Source organism: Notolepis coatsorum (genome assembly GCF_963971535.1).
Source record: "Notolepis coatsorum genome assembly, chromosome: 1".
In the NCBI taxonomy this organism is placed as follows: Eukaryota; Metazoa; Chordata; class Actinopteri; order Aulopiformes; family Paralepididae; genus Notolepis; species Notolepis coatsorum.
The window spans coordinates 230,296,316-230,316,360 of NC_140165.1; the positions used below are offsets into that span (position 1 = coordinate 230,296,316).

A 20,045-nucleotide genomic window follows, 5' to 3' on the forward strand; every position below is an offset into this window, starting at 1 on the left:
GACCAGAGAAAGACTTTCGTCTTGTTTACATCAGGGTCCCCCATTTTCAATTCATCGTAACATATATGACATATATGACATACAGATAGACAGTACTGCTACATTTATACATTTATGACATACCAGATTTGCAAATACAGTACAGTTTGTGATACGAAAAGAGTCCAGAGAAAAAGTATATACATTTGACGTAGAAACTGTACATTGGAGGAGGTTGGGTAGGTGGGGGGGGAGGTTGGGTAGGAGGGGTGGGTGGGGGACACTGTACAACTGTACAAGCAAAACTGTACATTGGAATATTGACATTGATATTCTCAAACAGCTTTAAGAAAAGTAGAGGGCAATCATGTGTCGAAATTAATGGGAAGTGATGTCCTCATTGGAAAATCAACGCCACCAAAGAAGTCATTAACAAAACGGTCTCACATCTTCTATACATTTCAATGAACTGCTTAAATATCACATAGCTTAGCCTAGCTTACCTTCTTTTGGTGTATAGTACGTCATTATCAAAAAGCTAAATTATGTCATGTGTGCGCCCCAAAAGACAACGGAAATCCCTTTTTTAAGATTTGCTGAATGACATTCTGAGTAAATTTTATGTCCCACTGTATTCATTCTGAGCTCTGCATACTTGTTGTGAGCTTCTGACGGAAGGAGACTGTGAGAACGAAGATATTGTAGTATGAGATATACTAGTACTCTGATGACCTACCTTCTCTGGTGTCCCCCCCTCATACTAGTACTCTGATGACCTACCTTCTCTGGTGTCCCCCCCTCATACTAGTACTCTGATGACCTACCTTCTCTGGTGTCCCCCGCTCATACTACTCTGATGACGTACCAGAAACAGGACACAACCCAGTTTACAACATTTCTACTTTGCAGTCGTGGTTGGATGCAGGGAATTCAACCTTCAAACAATCTGCTAACGTGCGTGACCACAACCAATGGTTACCTACATTTGGCCGGTGGCTGGTGGTGTGGGTTTTATATTTTTATAGCCTGATTGCATTCTGTACAAAGAGGTCCCACGTTTACACATGGGTCAAATATAGAATATCTCATCACTCTGGAACCATTGACCAAGGGTCAAATATGGCCCACCTTGATTTAATAGAAGTCAGTGTAACAGCTGGGACTTTCTATTCTATTCTATATAAAAGGCTGAGTCTTGCCTCAGCTGTGAGAGGTTGTGTGTTTTTAAAGTGGGGGATGTCATGGAAAATAATGACCCAGAGAAGCTCCTGCACATACACATACACACACATACACACATATACACACACATACACATACACGCATACACATAAACACACACACACGTACACATACACACAAATACAGACATAGTGTGTACACACACATACACACACTCAGTCTCCCAGTGTCTGTGTCTCCCTCTCTCTCTCTCCCTCTCTCCCTCTCCCTCTCTCCCTCTCTCTCTCTCTCTCTCTCCCTCTCCCTCCCGCTAGAGAGTGTGATGGATGGAGTAGTTCTTACATGGTGGCACCAGCCTCACATTGTATGTAAGGGTAATAATGAGATTTTTTTTTGGAGGGGGGTTGTCTGTGGTTCAGGGCAACCTGGGACAAACCAAAGAGAGTGGTCTGATTGTTCTCATGTCTCACTGGTGAATATAATATCTAATCTATATGGGTGGTCGATACTAATCTTTGGTTGTTAACATGAATTTACTGATGGAAGGTTGTGAGATACTTCTGGGAATATTAATTATCCACTATGTGTGATGTGGTTATTTTGGGGTCATGCATTACATTTACATTTAGTAATTTGGTCTCTGACGCTTTTATCCAAAACGACTTACATGTTCTGTACAACAAGTCAGCAGGAAGGGTACAACTCTGGCAGCTAAAGGTAAGTAGGATTGTTCAACCAAGCACTATTGAACTTGAGTGCTACAGACTTGAGTGCATTGTAGTGAAGATATATTAGCATAGTAGGTAGTAGTATAGGCAAAGTAGATTCCCTAGTATTTAGCAAAGTGCATGATGGTAAAAGACAGTACGAAGGTTTGATTTATTTTCTTCTTCATTTCAGATATTGTTTGAAGAAGTGTGTTTTTAGTCGACGACGGAAAATTGGGCATGTTTCAGCTGTCCTGACTGTGGTGGGAACCAGGGTTTCTGTTAGAAAAAATTGTTGCCGGCCTCAGTGTCCGGTAGATTTCAATCTACCGGTCAAATGAGAGAAATTCCGGTCAGAGTTTATTGAGCTTAAAAACAATTGATAGGCAAAAGAATGACAACAAAACAAAAGAATGACATCATCAAGGCATGTAGATTTATAATATTTTTACTTAAAACTAGGCTACTTTTGCGTATAAAGTCATTATATTCCAAATAAAATAAGTCCCGAGACGCGTGCTGCTGCCGACTTTAAATCAAATAGGTGTCTGTGGGCAGTCGCCCGACATTAATAAACAACAGTCTGTTATAATCACATTTTTATGAGCTAACGAATTCCGTTATATTGGACATTTGTATTAATTATATCAAGCGAAGAACTGAGAAATTTGGCAGAGAGAGACGGCAACATTATCGTGGGTTTGCGTGACGACTCTCTCTCTCTCCACCTCCCAATGACTTATTTGCGAGAGTATGTCGATGCAGAGCAGCAGATTCAGCTGTTATTGGCTCTTTTCTGGGGACCGCACAGCATCGCCCCCCACCCAACATTGAATTGAAAATGGCTGAATTGGAGTACTGCTGGAGTACTGCATTGTGCTGCTGCTGCTCCGGCTCTGCAGCTTCACAAAAGTTCGCACACCCAGCACTAAGCTCTCGCTGACAACGTCGTTGTCATTATTAGAAGCAACGATGAAACAAATGTAATGATTGTTTCGTTCATCGCATAGGCTATTTAATTTTAGCCTATTTTAATACAATTCAAATAATCAAATTGTGCTTAGACTCAGGGAATTATTTTCACCGGACATTAACACTTTGGCTGCCATGGGTTAAATTCATTATCAACCGTAGGTTGCCGGCTCTATTTGTCTATAGAGAAAGTCCCCTTCTTTGCAGGGCTATAACTTTTTAAATTCTATTGCTACATTGCCATTATTAGGGCCCATTCAAAGTCCTATATGTATTGTTCATTGTGTAGCAACGTTAAACTTTTTCATTCACATATTCATAGTAAAGTATGGTCTAATGTATAAGTATGTTTTCATCTCTTTCTGCAGCTTTCTCCAGAACGTGATCTATAGCCCCAAATACATTATATTGATGATGCAATACAGTTTTATGGCAATCAGCACGATATAAAAAATTCCAACTAGACGTACTTCTAGAAGTTACTACACGTCATCTGATGTTGACCGGATGGGCTAGGGGGCGTTTATAATTCCGTGGGCAGCGTTATACCAATCATCTAATGTGGGTCAAATGTTGATAATAGCAGTTAGTATCGAAGACGGTAACTTTACACGCTAAAACTCACCCCAGTCTCCGCGCGCCGTTGGGCGATCATCGTAGAGTAGAAATTTTACCATTATGGGATGTCGATTTACCCGGTCCATCTCCAGCTTGTATAATGGTATATACGTCCAAATCATGTTGTTTATCGAGTTATTGGCAATCGATCGCTATGTAGTGTGTCGAGATCGAGTCCCGGAACCTATAGCTAGTGCCCGGAAGTAATACGGCCGACCAGCACAATCTCCATAGCACTTCCTGTTAAGCGATTGCGCCGATCGGCCACCAGATGGTGCTCCTGAACCGCCAGAGAGCTCAGTGGGTCCTCCTGGTGGATCTCAGGCCAGCGGAGGGGAAATATGAATCCGATCCCAGATTTCTGAAATATTGATATTAAAGACGCTGTAAAGCGTCTTCGGCAACTTGAGCATGGCCGGGAATGACGTGTTTAGGCGTTTTCCGGCAGCCAAAGTGTTAAGACCGGAGAGATTAAATATGTCGGACTTCAACAGATTTTGCCGGTCAAATACCGGTAATTACCGGCTAACGGAAACGCTGGTGGGAACTTCATTCCACAATTGTGGAGCGAGGACCGAGAATAGCCTGCTTCTCTTTGATCCCCCCCCCCCCCCCCCCGGATCTCTGATAGGAGTGGGTCTGACCCTCGTGCAGAGTGGGGACATTGTATAGAGAGGACTGGTACAGAGTGGGGACATTGTATAGAGGACTGGTACAGAGTGGGGACATTGTATAGAGGACTGGTACAGAGTGGGGACATTGTATAGAGGACTGGTACAGAGTGGGGACATTGTATAGAGGACTGGTGCAGAGTGGGGACATTGTATAGAGGACTGGTACAGAGTGGGGACATTGTATAGAGGACTGGTACAGAGTGGGGACATTGTATAGAGGACTGGTACAGAGTGGGGACATTGTATAGAGGACTGGTACAGAGTGGGGACATTGTATAGAGGACTGGTACAGAGTGGGGACATTGTATAGAGGACTGGTGCAGAGTGGGGACATTGTATAGAGGACTGGTACAGAGTGGGGACATTGTATAGAGGACTGGTACAGAGTGGGGACATTGTATAGAGGACTGGTACAGAGTGGGGACATTGTATAGAGGACTGGTACAGAGTGGGGACATTGTATAGAGGACTGGTACAGAGTGGGGACATTTTAGGGTGTGGTGGTTACTGTGGTAGAATGGTTTCTCATGTTTGTATGCCGTTTGTTGTTATTTATACAGGGTAGGATCAAAATAACTCAGAATAAATAAATAAAACGCCCATATAGATGTCCCTTGGGCGATGGTACAGCACTGACATGAAGTTACTAACATAAAGTCTTCCCACAGTCAAGTACTCTGGTGCCCCTTTATGGATGAGAGGGTCATTTTCCAGCATGCCCTGACTAAATACAGTTACAGTCAGTGAAATGGCTGCAAGTATTTTAGATTTAGCTTCATCGTGTCTCATTTTCATAGAAACCAGTCTAACCAGCTCTGTAACACGATGTGTTCTTTGATCTACATGGCCAGACTAGGTCAACAGATCTACACATAGCATATGTGCTGGGCATGTATTTCCCATCATATTCAGTTATTTTTACATTTTCTCCCATCCCCCAATTTTGGTGTTTTGCCAATTCCCTTCCTGGTCATTGCGCTGCCCTACTGGTGGTCTGGCCAGCCGCTTTTTTCACCTGACTGCTAGGAGTATCACTGGGAAGAGCATAACATGCGCGGAGGTTCGCACTATTTCCCCCAGATCCCCTCCTCGACCGACCAGTTGGAGTCGCTGTTGCAACGACCGGGACTCGTACCCCACCAGCTTCCGACCCGCGAACACTGTCGATTGGTGTTCGTATGGACGTCTGACCTCTCTACCTCTCTATCTCTCTACCTCTCTACATCTATAACTCACTACATCTCTATCTCTCTATCTCTCTACCTCTCTACCTCTCTACCTCACTACATCTCTACCTCACTACATCTCTAACTCTCTACCTCACTACATCTCTACCTCACTCCCTCTCTACCTCACTACCTCTCTACCTCACTACATCTCTACAACTCTAACTCTCTACCTCACTACCTCTCTACCTCACTACATCTCTACCTCACTACATCTCTACCTCTCTACATCTCTACCTCTCTACATCTCTACCTCACTCCCTCTCTACCTCACTACCTCTACCTCACTACATCTCTACAACTCTAACTCTCTACCTCACTACCTCTCTACCTCACTACATCTCTAACTCTCTACCTCACTACATCTCTACCTCACTACATCTCTAACTCTCTACCTCACTACCTCTCTACCTCACTACATCTCTAACTCTCTACCTCACTACATCTCTACCTCTCTACATCTCTACCTCACTCCCTCTCTACCTCTCTACCTCACTAACTCTCTACCTCACTACCTCACTACCTCTCTACCTCACTACCTCACTACCTCACTACCTCACTACCTCACTACCAGGGGAGGAAATTAGGCCACTTTACTCGCCAAATGCGAGTATTTTTTACGTTTGGCGAGTGATTCATGAAGACCACTCGCCAGTCTGGCGAGTATAAAAAAAAAAAAAAAAAACATTCTGCAATCACTGCACTGGCAAACGGTGCGCGTCTTCTGAGTGCTCGCTTTAGTTGACGGTGGCACGAGAGCACTGCACAAGACCACCCGCGGACATATAATGTTTAATAAAAGTTCGCGCAGTACTGGCCAACCCGCGGACATATAATGATAAAAGTCCTGCGTTACTAGGCTAGCCATCAGGAGCACTCTCAAACGGATAACGTTAAACACAGCAGAAGATGGAAAACAGACAGACTGACCAACGGGGAACTGCATCCAACCCTAGCACAACCCTCGAGTATAAGTTACTAAGGACACATTTAAATCACAGAGGTGTAATGTTAGTCTACTGGAACTGTATACAGTGGTTAGCTTCTAGTTAGCGTTTAGCGATAGCTGCTTGCTAGCTAACGTTAGCCCCGTGTGCTCAAAGCAGCCAGCTAGGTGTATCTGTTATGACTATAATGTTTCCAAAAAAGCACCGGACTACGACGTAAGGTTAGACATTTTATTTCATGCTCAAAAGCCCCTGGCTTGCACATCGCAGTCACGAAAGGGGCTAGCTAAGCTCAACCAGTGCACTGTGCATAACAGCACACCAACCCAACTGACGTTACCACAACACTTGACGGTACTTCACAGCACTGTCGTAAGACCACCGTGCTGTCTTAAAGGCACAGTGTGCCTACCCAGATGCATACACAACATTGACGAGGCTTGACAACGGAGGTTCAAAGTTAACTTGATTGATTGATTGAAAACTTTATTAACAGATTGCAGAATGGGTACAATACAGTACGGCTCAATACACACAATTGTTAAGGGGATGCAGCCCAGAGAAAGACTTTCGTCTTGTTTACATCAGGGTCCCCCATTTTCAATTCATCATAACATATGACATACAGATAGACTACTGCTACATCTATACATTTCACATCTATCTATACACTTCACAACATACTTCGGTTTTTTTCTTTCACTGCCCAACCCAGTCCAACCCAGCATCTTTCACTGCCCAGTTCAGCCCAACCCAGTCCAGAATAGATACCTCTTTCATGTTAATATGTTTTATGCTAATATTGTGAAGAGTAGAGATTAATGTTTTATGCTAATAAATATTTTAAAGAGTAGAGACACGGTGTGATTATTTTACTATGATTGAAAATCTATTTAGACGAAGACATACAAAGAAGTAATTATCACAATTAGCGATTTTTTTTGTCTGGTTAAAAATCTGTTTGGCTGGTAAAAAAAATCAGATACTCGCCAGTTGGCTGGTAAGCCAAAAAGTTAGTTTCCTCCCCTGCTCACTACCTCTCTACCTCACTACCTCACTACCTCACTACCTCACTACCTTTCTACCTCACTACCTCTCTACCTCACTACCTCTCTACCTCACTACCTCACTACCTCTCTACCTCTCTACCTCACTCCCTCACTACCTCTCTACCTCACTACCTCTCTACCTCACTCCCTCTCTACCTCTCTACCTCTCTACCTCTCTACCTCTCTACCTCACTCCCTCTCTACCTCACTCCCTCTCTACCTCTCTACCTCACTCCCTCTCTACCTCACTACCTCTCTACCTCACTACCTCTCTACCTCTCTATCTCTCTACCTCTCTACCTCACTCCCTCTCTACCTCACTCCCTCTCTACCTCACTACATCTCTACCTCACTACATCTCTACCTCTCTACATCTCTACCTCTCTACATCTCTACCTCACTCCCTCTCTACCTCACTACCTCTCTACCTCACTACATCTCTACAACTCTAACTCTCTACCTCACTACCTCTCTACCTCACTACATCTCTAACTCTCTACCTCACTACATCTCTACCTCACTACATCTCTAACTCTCTACCTCACTACCTCTCTACCTCACTACATCTCTAACTCTCTACCTCACTACATCTCTACCTCTCTACATCTCTACCTCACTCCCTCTCTACCTCTCTACCTCACTAACTCTCTACCTCACTACCTCACTACCTCACTACCTCACTACCTCACTACCAGGGGAGGAAATTAGGCCACTTTACTCGCCAAATGCGAGTATTTTTTACGTTTGGCGAGTGATTCATGAAGACCACTCGCCAGTCTGGCGAGTATAAAAAAAAAATAAAAAAAAACATTCTGCAATCACTGCACTGGCAAACGGTGCGCGTCTTCTGAGTGCTCGCTTTAGTTGACGGTGGCACGAGAGCACTGCACAAGACCACCCGCGGACATATAATGTTTAATAAAAGTTCGCGCAGTACTGGCCAACCCGCGGACATATAATGATAAAAGTCCTGCGTTACTAGGCTAGCCATCAGGAGCACTCTCAAACGGATAACGTTAAACACAGCAGAAGATGGAAAACAGACAGACTGACCAACGGGGAACTGCATCCAACCCTAGCACAACCCTCGAGTATAAGTTACTAAGGACACATTTAAATCACAGAGGTGTAATGTTAGTCTACTGGAACTGTATACAGTGGTTAGCTTCTAGTTAGCGTTTAGCGATAGCTGCTTGCTAGCTAACGTTAGCCCCGTGTGCTCAAAGCAGCCAGCTAGGTGTATCTGTTATGACTATAATGTTTCCAAAAAAGCACCGGACTACGACGTAAGGTTAGACATTTTATTTCATGCTCAAAAGCCCCTGGCTTGCACATCGCAGTCACGAAAGGGGCTAGCTAAGCTCAACCAGTGCACTGTGCATAACAGCACACCAACCCAACTGACGTTACCACAACACTTGACGGTACTTCACAGCACTGTCGTAAGACCACCGTGCTGTCTTAAAGGCACAGTGTGCCTACCCAGATGCATACACAACATTGACGAGGCTTGACAACGGAGGTTCAAAGTTAACTTGATTGATTGATTGAAAACTTTATTAACAGATTGCAGAATGGGTACAATACAGTACGGCTCAATACACACAATTGTTAAGGGGATGCAGCCCAGAGAAAGACTTTCGTCTTGTTTACATCAGGGTCCCCCATTTTCAATTCATCATAACATATGACATACAGATAGACTACTGCTACATCTATACATTTCACATCTATCTATACACTTCACAACATACTTCGGTTTTTTTCTTTCACTGCCCAACCCAGTCCAACCCAGCATCTTTCACTGCCCAGTTCAGCCCAACCCAGTCCAGAATAGATACCTCTTTCATGTTAATATGTTTTATGCTAATATTGTGAAGAGTAGAGATTAATGTTTTATGCTAATAAATATTTTAAAGAGTAGAGACACGGTGTGATTATTTTACTATGATTGAAAATCTATTTAGACGAAGACATACAAAGAAGTAATTATCACAATTAGCGATTTTTTTTGTCTGGTTAAAAATCTGTTTGGCTGGTAAAAAAAATCAGATACTCGCCAGTTGGCTGGTAAGCCAAAAAGTTAGTTTCCTCCCCTGCTCACTACCTCTCTACCTCACTACCTCACTACCTCACTACCTCACTACCTTTCTACCTCACTACCTCTCTACCTCACTACCTCTCTACCTCACTACCTCACTACCTCTCTACCTCTCTACCTCACTCCCTCACTACCTCTCTACCTCACTACCTCTCTACCTCACTCCCTCTCTACCTCTCTACCTCTCTACCTCTCTACCTCTCTACCTCACTCCCTCTCTACCTCACTCCCTCTCTACCTCTCTACCTCACTCCCTCTCTACCTCACTACCTCTCTACCTCACTACCTCTCTACCTCTCTATCTCTCTACCTCTCTACCTCACTCCCTCTCTACCTCACTCCCTCTCTACCTCACTACATCTCTACCTCACTACATCTCTACCTCTCTACATCTCTACCTCTCTACATCTCTACCTCACTCCCTCTCTACCTCACTACCTCTCTACCTCACTACATCTCTACAACTCTAACTCTCTACCTCACTACCTCTCTACCTCACTACATCTCTAACTCTCTACCTCACTACATCTCTACCTCACTACATCTCTAACTCTCTACCTCACTACCTCTCTACCTCACTACATCTCTAACTCTCTACCTCACTACATCTCTACCTCTCTACATCTCTACCTCACTCCCTCTCTACCTCTCTACCTCACTAACTCTCTACCTCACTACCTCACTACCTCACTACCTCACTACCTCACTACCAGGGGAGGAAATTAGGCCACTTTACTCGCCAAATGCGAGTATTTTTTACGTTTGGCGAGTGATTCATGAAGACCACTCGCCAGTCTGGCGAGTATAAAAAAAAAAAAAAAAAAAACATTCTGCAATCACTGCACTGGCAAACGGTGCGCGTCTTCTGAGTGCTCGCTTTAGTTGACGGTGGCACGAGAGCACTGCACAAGACCACCCGCGGACATATAATGTTTAATAAAAGTTCGCGCAGTACTGGCCAACCCGCGGACATATAATGATAAAAGTCCTGCGTTACTAGGCTAGCCATCAGGAGCACTCTCAAACGGATAACGTTAAACACAGCAGAAGATGGAAAACAGACAGACTGACCAACGGGGAACTGCATCCAACCCTAGCACAACCCTCGAGTATAAGTTACTAAGGACACATTTAAATCACAGAGGTGTAATGTTAGTCTACTGGAACTGTATACAGTGGTTAGCTTCTAGTTAGCGTTTAGCGATAGCTGCTTGCTAGCTAACGTTAGCCCCGTGTGCTCAAAGCAGCCAGCTAGGTGTATCTGTTATGACTATAATGTTTCCAAAAAAGCACCGGACTACGACGTAAGGTTAGACATTTTATTTCATGCTCAAAAGCCCCTGGCTTGCACATCGCAGTCACGAAAGGGGCTAGCTAAGCTCAACCAGTGCACTGTGCATAACAGCACACCAACCCAACTGACGTTACCACAACACTTGACGGTACTTCACAGCACTGTCGTAAGACCACCGTGCTGTCTTAAAGGCACAGTGTGCCTACCCAGATGCATACACAACATTGACGAGGCTTGACAACGGAGGTTCAAAGTTAACTTGATTGATTGATTGAAAACTTTATTAACAGATTGCAGAATGGGTACAATACAGTACGGCTCAATACACACAATTGTTAAGGGGATGCAGCCCAGAGAAAGACTTTCGTCTTGTTTACATCAGGGTCCCCCATTTTCAATTCATCATAACATATGACATACAGATAGACTACTGCTACATCTATACATTTCACATCTATCTATACACTTCACAACATACTTCGGTTTTTTTCTTTCACTGCCCAACCCAGTCCAACCCAGCATCTTTCACTGCCCAGTTCAGCCCAACCCAGTCCAGAATAGATACCTCTTTCATGTTAATATGTTTTATGCTAATATTGTGAAGAGTAGAGATTAATGTTTTATGCTAATAAATATTTTAAAGAGTAGAGACACGGTGTGATTATTTTACTATGATTGAAAATCTATTTAGACGAAGACATACAAAGAAGTAATTATCACAATTAGCGATTTTTTTTGTCTGGTTACAAATCTGTTTGGCTGGTAAAAAAAATCAGATACTCGCCAGTTGGCTGGTAAGCCAAAAAGTTAGTTTCCTCCCCTGCTCACTACCTCTCTACCTCACTACCTCACTACCTCACTACCTCACTACCTTTCTACCTCACTACCTCTCTACCTCACTACCTCTCTACCTCACTACCTCACTACCTCTCTACCTCTCTACCTCACTCCCTCACTACCTCTCTACCTCACTACCTCTCTACCTCACTCCCTCTCTACCTCTCTACCTCTCTACCTCTCTACCTCTCTACCTCACTCCCTCTCTACCTCACTCCCTCTCTACCTCTCTACCTCACTCCCTCTCTACCTCACTACCTCTCTACCTCTCTACCTCTCTATCTCTCTACCTCTCTACCTCACTCCCTCTCTACCTCACTCCCTCTCTACCTCACTATCTCTCTACCTCACTACCTCTCTACCTCTCTACCTCTCTACCTCTCTACCTCACTCCCTCTCTACCTCACTACCTCTCTACCTCACTACCTCTCTACCTCTCTATCTCTCTACCTCTCTACCTCACTCCCTCTCTACCTCACTCCCTCTCTACCTCACTATCTCTCTACCTCACTACCTCTCTACCTCACTACCTCTCTACTTCACTACCTCTCTACCTCACTACCTCTCTACCTCTCTACCTCTCTACCTCACTACCTCTCTACCTCTCTACCTCTCTACCTCACTACCTCTCTACCTCACTACCTCTCTACCTCACTATCTCTCTACCTCACTCCCTCTCTACCTCACTACCTCTCTACCTCTCTACCTCACTACCTCTCTACCTCACTATCTCTCTACCTCACTCCCTCTCTACCTCACTCCCTCTCTACCTCACTCCCTCTCTACCTCACTCCCTCTCTACCTCACTACCTCTCTACCTCACTACCTCTCTACCTCACTATCTCTCTACCTCACTCCCTCTCTACCTCACTCCCTCTCTACCTCACTATCTCTCTACCTCACTACCTCTACCTCACTACCTCTCTACCTCACTATCTCTCTACCTCACTACCTCTCTACCTCACTACCTCTCTACCTCACTACCTCTCTACCTCACTACATCTCTACCTCACTACCTCTCTACCTCACTACCTCACTCCCTCTCTACCTCACTCCCTCTCTACCTCACTATCTCTCTACCTCACTCCCTCTCTACCTCACTATCTCTCTACCTCACTCCCTCTCTACCTCACTATCTCTCTACCTCACTCCCTCACTCCCTATCTACATCTCTACATCTCTATCTCTCTACATCTCTATCTCTCTACATCTCTATCTCTCTACCTCTCTATCTCTCTACATCTCTACTTCTCTACCTCACTCCCTCACTCCCTCTCTACCTCACTCCCTCTCTACCTCTCTACCTCACTCCCTCTCTACCTCACTCCCTCTCTACCTCTACCTCTCTACCTCACTACCCAGCCGCTCCCCTCCTATTGACTTCTAATGGCCAGACTAGAGATTGGTCTTTGATCGGGGTGCTGGATCAATGATTTTACTGCAGAGTGGAAGCCAGCCAATGGCAGTGTGTCTCCTCTCTTGTCCTCTCCCCACCCCTGCTCTTCCTCGAAGGTCACTAGTAGGTTAGTTGTTCAGTCTTTGGTTTTTCCATCTGGTACCAAAACGTGGCTCATTAGAGGTAATTTAATGGAGAGAGTTCCAGTCACAGTATTGCAGATCAGATAAACAGTGAGTGAGTGACGGGGGCAGTGCTGCGGGTCAGTGGACTGAGACTCATTCCATCTGCCGGCGACTAACGCTGGATGATGATTCAATAATTATAACGCATCATCGTACCAGGATCACATTGTGATCAATTAGTGATAGTGTTGCGCACAATTCTGTCTAAGGCTACGTTCACACTGCAGGCAAAAGTGGCCCACATCTGATTTTTCTTTTTTGCTCATTATGTAACTTAGATTCATGACAGTATGAACAGCACAAACCACATGGAACCTGGGCCCTCATTTATCAACAATTCTTAGAAAGTGTTCTATTTTCATTCTTAAGCACAGAATTTAGAATGTGTGTACGCACAGAAAACACTCCGTGTTGATAAATACCATTTGTTCTACGCTCCGCGCTCGTGCACGATTTTAAGTATTTGCATATAGCACCGCCCGTAATTAACCATATACGGTAATGGAACACCCCCATGAAATGTGGAAAAGTGGACTAAGCCGAGCGAAGCGTGTTATGGGAGAAATATGCGACAGGCTGACAGACATGTACACTACGGTGATGTCGGATATGATATCTATTAACTTAAAAGACCATTGCTGCTTGGGCAGCGCAAACACTAATAAAGACCGTTAACCACTGTTTGCCATTGGTGTCATTAATAACCATGCTGGAATATGCCTTTTCTTCGTTTCGTTCGATTAATACCCAGGGATTAAAGTTCTCCGTAAATGTTCTACCTGCATATGATTTGTAGAGGCATACAATCTATTTTGATGTCGGTATTAGGTAGCCTATATAAACAATAATACGAGAGCATATACAAGAACAATGAATCTCACTGCCATAGCCTACGCCATGTGTAGCCTGCCTATATGTGATCAATACAAACTTATTTTTTTTATCTACTTTTTTCTCCCATTTTTCTATTTTTCTCCCATCCCGATTTCATATCGTCCAATTCTACCCTCCCCTGTCTCGAACGCTGTTAGGCCATGCCTCCCACAAGCCGGCTGCAATGTGGACGAAGCCTTACATCACGTGTCCCCTCCGGTACTCGAGGAAGCAGCCGTCGCATCTTTTCACCCTCACAGCGCGATCTCTCAGCGTCGGGGGTCTACGTGGGAGGGACACGCCGCCCCCGTCGCTTCCTGATTCTGCTGCGCAGGCGCACCAACCGACCTGTAGGAGTCGCTGTCCACAACGTCCGATCCCCACCCATCAGCTTTCCCACCCCTAACACTGCCAATTGTGTTAGTATGAACGACCAGCCAAGCTGATAGCAATGCGGAGAGCTGGGCTCGAACCCAGCGTCTCCTGCATTGGTGGCGAGCGCCTTGCCCACTACACCACCTAGCCGCCCCTGATCAATACAAACTTGAACTTGAATTCCATCATGTCTGTGTGCGGGAGCTCACAAGGCTGTTGTCACAATGTAAATAAAAAAGTTACAGTATGTAGTTGGTTGATTATTTGTATGACAGTCAGTAAACCCTTGCAGAAAGTATCCGTTTTATTTAATTAATTGAAAACATGCAGCATCGCTTTCCTCCCGGCATGCAGCAACGACATGTATCAGGCAAATGCGCATCACAACATTGACTGAGTGGAATCCCTTTCTATTCACATAACTGCATTTGTGATGGAGCTTTGACAGCTACATGGGTGGTACAGTAACAGTCTATTGCTCGATCCATCTCCAATATCACGATGGACCGTGCCGGTGGTACTTGAATGTGCACAGGGATGGCATTTGTGCGTTTTGTTCCACTCTCCAATTTCGGTCTTAGTCCGGCTCACATCGGCCAGCCCTACTCACAGCGCTGTATGTTTGAGTCCGGCCCACATCGGCCAGCCCTACTCACAGCGCTGTATGTTTGAGTCCGGCCCACATCGCCCAGCCCTACTCACAGCGCTGTATGTTTGAGTCCGGCTCAGCTCACATCGCCCAGCCCTACTCACAGCGCTGTATGTTTGAGTCCGGCTCACATCGCCCAGCCCTACTCACAGCGCTGTATGTTTGAGTCCGGCTCACCACCTTCGTTCCATGAGTTGAGCATTACACCATAAGATAAGATAAGATATTCCTTTATTGATCCACTTGGGAAAATTCGGGCGTCATAGCAACATGATGGGGGGGGGGGGGGGGGGGGAAGGGGGGTCGGGGTAATAGTAGAAAGATATAAATATAGACAATACAATTTTATCTGAATATAAAAAATATGAGAGAAATACACAGGGTAAACAAATTAACTCTGAATATAAAAATATGAGGAAAAAATAAACACAAGGTACCCTAACTGGCACGATATACGTTGTAGTCCGTGCCGGTTTTAGTGGTTAAGAGTCGAACACACTTAGTGGTCAGACGTTCCTAATAGTTCTTGAGTCGGAAGACAACGGGATAATGGTGTAGAATGCTTCTCTGGAAGTGCAGTGGGAGCAGAACGAGGACTTCTGCCGGGGAACGCAGGACGTCAGGAAGCCATGTCTTCTGTCACTCTCCCTCGTGTGTGTTTAATAGGAGAAAGAGTGATTTCTCTCCATCTCTGCCTCTCTGAGGTCATGCGAGTGAGCAGCTCGTCACTCTCGACAGCAGTGGTGTGACACGTGACGTATGTCATAAAGTGTGTGTGTGTACTGTACTACAGTACATGTCCATAGCCTACATACGCTATGCCTCTGTACGCCTCTCTGAGCGACACGCTTGCGCGGTACTAGTGTATGTGTGTATATGTGTCTGTGTGCATGTGTAACTCTGTGCGTATGTATGTTTTTTGCGCACGCTCCCCTCCTCAGGCCAGAGCGGTTCCATGCCATCTCTCTCTCTCTCTCTCTCTCTCTCTCTCTCTCTCTCTCTCTCTCTCTCTCTCTCTCTGTCCTCCCACACATACTATTTATAGTAATAGCCTACCTCGCAGACCAAGCCAAACCAAGAAACACATCTATAATTAAACTCAAGATATCTCTCTCTGTCTTATCACTAACTGTATCTTCCTCCCACTGTGTCCTCTCCTGTCTCTCAGATACTCTTCTCCTCTCCTCTTCTATCCTTTCATCTCACCTCTCTTCTCTCGTCCTGCTCTCCATTTCTCTCTCCTGTCTCTCCTTTCCTCTCATCTCTTTCTTTCTTTCTTTCTTTCCCTCTTAATTTAATTAAATGTTTTTTTAATTAGCGTATAATTTTGATATTCCGCCACATACGTCTTCATTGTTTAAAAACTAAAACACAGAAATTGTTTAGAAATTAATTAATTCCTCTTTCTCTTCATCCTTAGATGTATATATCTTTTCTCTTCTATTCTCACATCTGTCTCTCCCCATCTCACTGATGCATCCCCCTCTCCTCTCGTCCTCCATTCATCCCTTCATCATCATTATAACGCCCTCTCTCTCTCTCTTTGATGTGTTTTTCTGTGCCTCTTCTTTTCATCTTGTTTTGATGGATGAAGACAGCTGCTGTATTAGAGGACAGTCTGCTCCACAATACAGTTTATTTTCTCCATCTGTTCACTTTCACTCATTTGTCTTCTCTTCTTCTCCTCATCTACTGCCCTGTCATCTCCTCTTCTTCTTCTCCTCCTCTCTTCCTCTACTGCCCTGCCATTTCCTCCTCTCATCTCCCCTCCTATCAGCTCTCCTCTCAGCCTCTCTCCTCCTCTTTACTTACCATCCTTTTCTCCTCTCCAACCCCCCCCCCCTCTTCTTCTCCTCTACTAGTCTCTTCCTCTCCTCCTCCCTTCTCTCTATTCTTATCCCCAACTTTGTTCATCACCATTAACCGCCCCACCTTCATGTCAGGAGTGTTGTCTGTGTTAGTTAGTTGTGATCTTAGTGGCTTGTTGGTTCATCTGCTGTCACACACTGACTATCTGTTCTCTGTTCCTCTCCTCTTCTCTCCTTCTCTCTTCACCTCTTCTCTCCTCTCCTCTTATCCCCTCTCCTCTCCTCTTTTACCTCCTCTCTCTTCACCTCTTATCTCCTCTCCTCCCCTCATCCTCTTCTCTCCTCTCTCTCCTCTCTTCTCTTTTTTTCTCTCTCCTCTCTTCCCCTCCTCTCCACTGCTATAATTTCCTCTCCTCTCCTCCCCTCTTCTATTTCCCTCTTCTCCTCTACTTTCCTCTCCTCTCTTCGCTACTCCTCTCATCTCCTTCCACTCATCCCCTCCTTTATTCTCCACATTTAACTGGTTTATAATCCTGCCTGGGTCTTGAGAGGACTGTGGTGATTTCATTGTAAGTAGCCATGTTGTGTCCCCACTTGAATGGAACCAAATGCTTATCAGGCAGACAGGACACAAAATGGCTGCCGCAGAATGGCCACAGGTGGACTTGTGGCATCAAGTGAAGAAACTAGGCTTGTTTGAGATTAGTTGATTCTGAGTTTTGACCCGCCCCTTGCAAAGGTGATCGCATGACCAACAGCGTCAATTTTGTCCGACTTGCGCTGGAGACCCGATGTCTGTGGTGCAAACCGAGGCACCTATAGCTCTGAGCCAGGAGCTACAGCAGCTCTTCACCAACTGCAGAATGTTATAAATTAACTACCTGTACCCCCCCCCCCCCCCCCATGCTGCTATGACACTTGAATTTCCCCAAGGGGATTAATAAAGGAACTTGACTTGACATCTCCCATTTCAGAGTCTCTCTCTCTGTCACAGTTACATTTGAACTGACGCACAGAGTTACAATGTCTCTTGAAGTGATAAGGTTTCTCTGGCAGAGTGGCAGAGAGACGTGACTTGCATTGGTATCCGTTTCTGTATGAAGCCATTATTGATGATCTTCCGTTCCCACCCTACATCACTGGACTGGAATTCTCGAAGTCAACTTCTTGATGTTGTTGCTACGCAACTGCGGCGTGGGGGAAACACGCCCCCCCCGGCTACATTGTGAACGCTTCATTTAGTGCAGAAATGGATTTCGAAAAGCGGCAAATTACCTATACACAATCGAGGGTAATTTTCTTCAGTGCATCACAATGCCAAAGAGCTGCTGTGTTACGTTTTGTACTACTAACAAAAACAGAAATCCAAATCGCAAGTTTTATACCATCACGGAGGAAAAAGTGGCTGGCAGCTAACGTTAGCTACGTTAACCCTGACAAATAGCTACATGCTAAGCTAACGTTAATTATATCATATCGAACCGATAGGAGCTTATCTTATCTAATCTTACGTGGATGTTTGATCGGGTAGTGGCACACGTGGTACCACCACGTAAGATTAGATAAGCTCCTATCGGTTCGATATGATGTAATTCACGTTAGCTTAGCATGTAGCTACCACGACCACAACACCAGAGGGAGTTATACGAACGTTAGCCGCCAGCCACTTTTTCCTCCATGATGCCTCAGCTGGTATTATATAAAACTTGTGATTTGGATTTCTGTGTTTGTTATTAGTACAAAACGTAACACAGCAGAGCAGCTTCATGCTTAAAACATGTAATAAAAACGGAGCTCAACCCATACATTTGATCGTACAAATCCGTTTGTTTTCCCTCATACCAAGATGGTGGCGGTCTCGTGACATCAGAGTGTCTTCGAGAATGCTTACGGTCTCCAGAGTTTGCACTGAATTATCGGCTTTTAGTATCTGTGCCCCTGATACGTGGAATGTTTTACAAAGCACCTTACCTTACCTAAGTATTTTGCAAAGCACTAAACTCAATACTATCCATTGGTCAGTTTAAATATATACTGGCCAACCATTTCACCTCAGTCTGTAGTTGTTTTGATTGATTTAAATAGCTTAATTGATTTACTTTTCTGTTTTTATATTGTTTTTATATCATGTATTGTTCCTCCTTGTAAATGAGAGCCTGCTCTCAGTGATCTTTCGAGGAGATTGAATGAATGAAACTGACAAAAAGCAATACAAAAGAAACCTACTCCTGCCCCATCTCTCTCTCTTCTCCTCCTCCTCCTCCTCCTCCTCTGTCTTCCATCCCGCCCACTCCCCCTCCCTCCCTTGGGGATGAGATTGGGGTAAACCAGTTCCCTGTAGTAACAAATTAGCATAGTTGCCAGAGTTACACAGGAACAGAATGGAGTCATGTGACCTGTGCTGCTGTGAAGAATGCCTCTGATGTGATTAACAGAGAATAATTAAACTCTCTTTCTGTGTCTCTCTCCCTCTCCCCCTATCTGTCTTTCTCTCTGACTGCCTCTCTCTGTCTCCATCTCTCGTTGTCTCTCTCTCCCTCACTTTCTCTCTCTTTCACTTAACCACCTCTCCACTGTTCTGCACCTCCCCTCTCGCCCTCTCCTCCATCTCTCTCGCCTCTCTCCCCATCCCTCTCCTGCTCCACCTCATCCTGCGCACTCTCTCCCCTTCTCCTCCATCCTGTTTTCTCATATTTTTCTTCTCCTTCCTCTTCCTCCTCTCTTCCATCTCCCATCTTTCCTCCTCCTCTCCCTCTTTCTCTTCTCATTCCTCTTCCTCCTCTCTTCCATCTCCCATCTTTCCTCCTCCTCTCCCTCTTTCTCTTCTCATTCCTCTTCCTCCTCACCTCCATCTCCCATCTTTCCTCCTCCTCTCCCTACTCTTTATCTTCTCCTTTCTCCTCCTCCTCTCTCCAGCTCTGATTCTGCTCTTCTACCTGGTGTTCTATGGCTTCCTGGCGGGGATGTTTACTCTCACCATGTGGGTGATGTTGCAGACGCTGGATGACAACGTTCCTACGTACAGAGACCGTGTGGCCACCCCAGGTAAGAGATAGATGGCTGCTTTAACGTGTGGCCACCCCAGGTAAGAGATAGATGGCTGCTTTAACGTGTGTGTGGCCACCCCAGGTAAGAGAGAGATGGCTGCTTTAACGTGTGGCCACCCCAGGTAA

General features: G+C 45.0%; 1 protein-coding gene across 1 annotated transcript in view; it reads left to right on the forward strand.

The window, feature by feature from the left end:
* The window catches only part of atp1b3b (ATPase Na+/K+ transporting subunit beta 3b), an 86,545-nt gene that overhangs the window by 30,954 nt on the left and 35,546 nt on the right, over positions 1 to 20,045 (forward strand). The window contains exon 2 of the mRNA XM_084325630.1: positions 19,789 to 19,917. Coding sequence (XP_084181756.1) covers positions 19,789 to 19,917 — 129 coding nt within the window. The remainder of the gene's footprint in view (positions 1 to 19,788; positions 19,918 to 20,045) is intronic.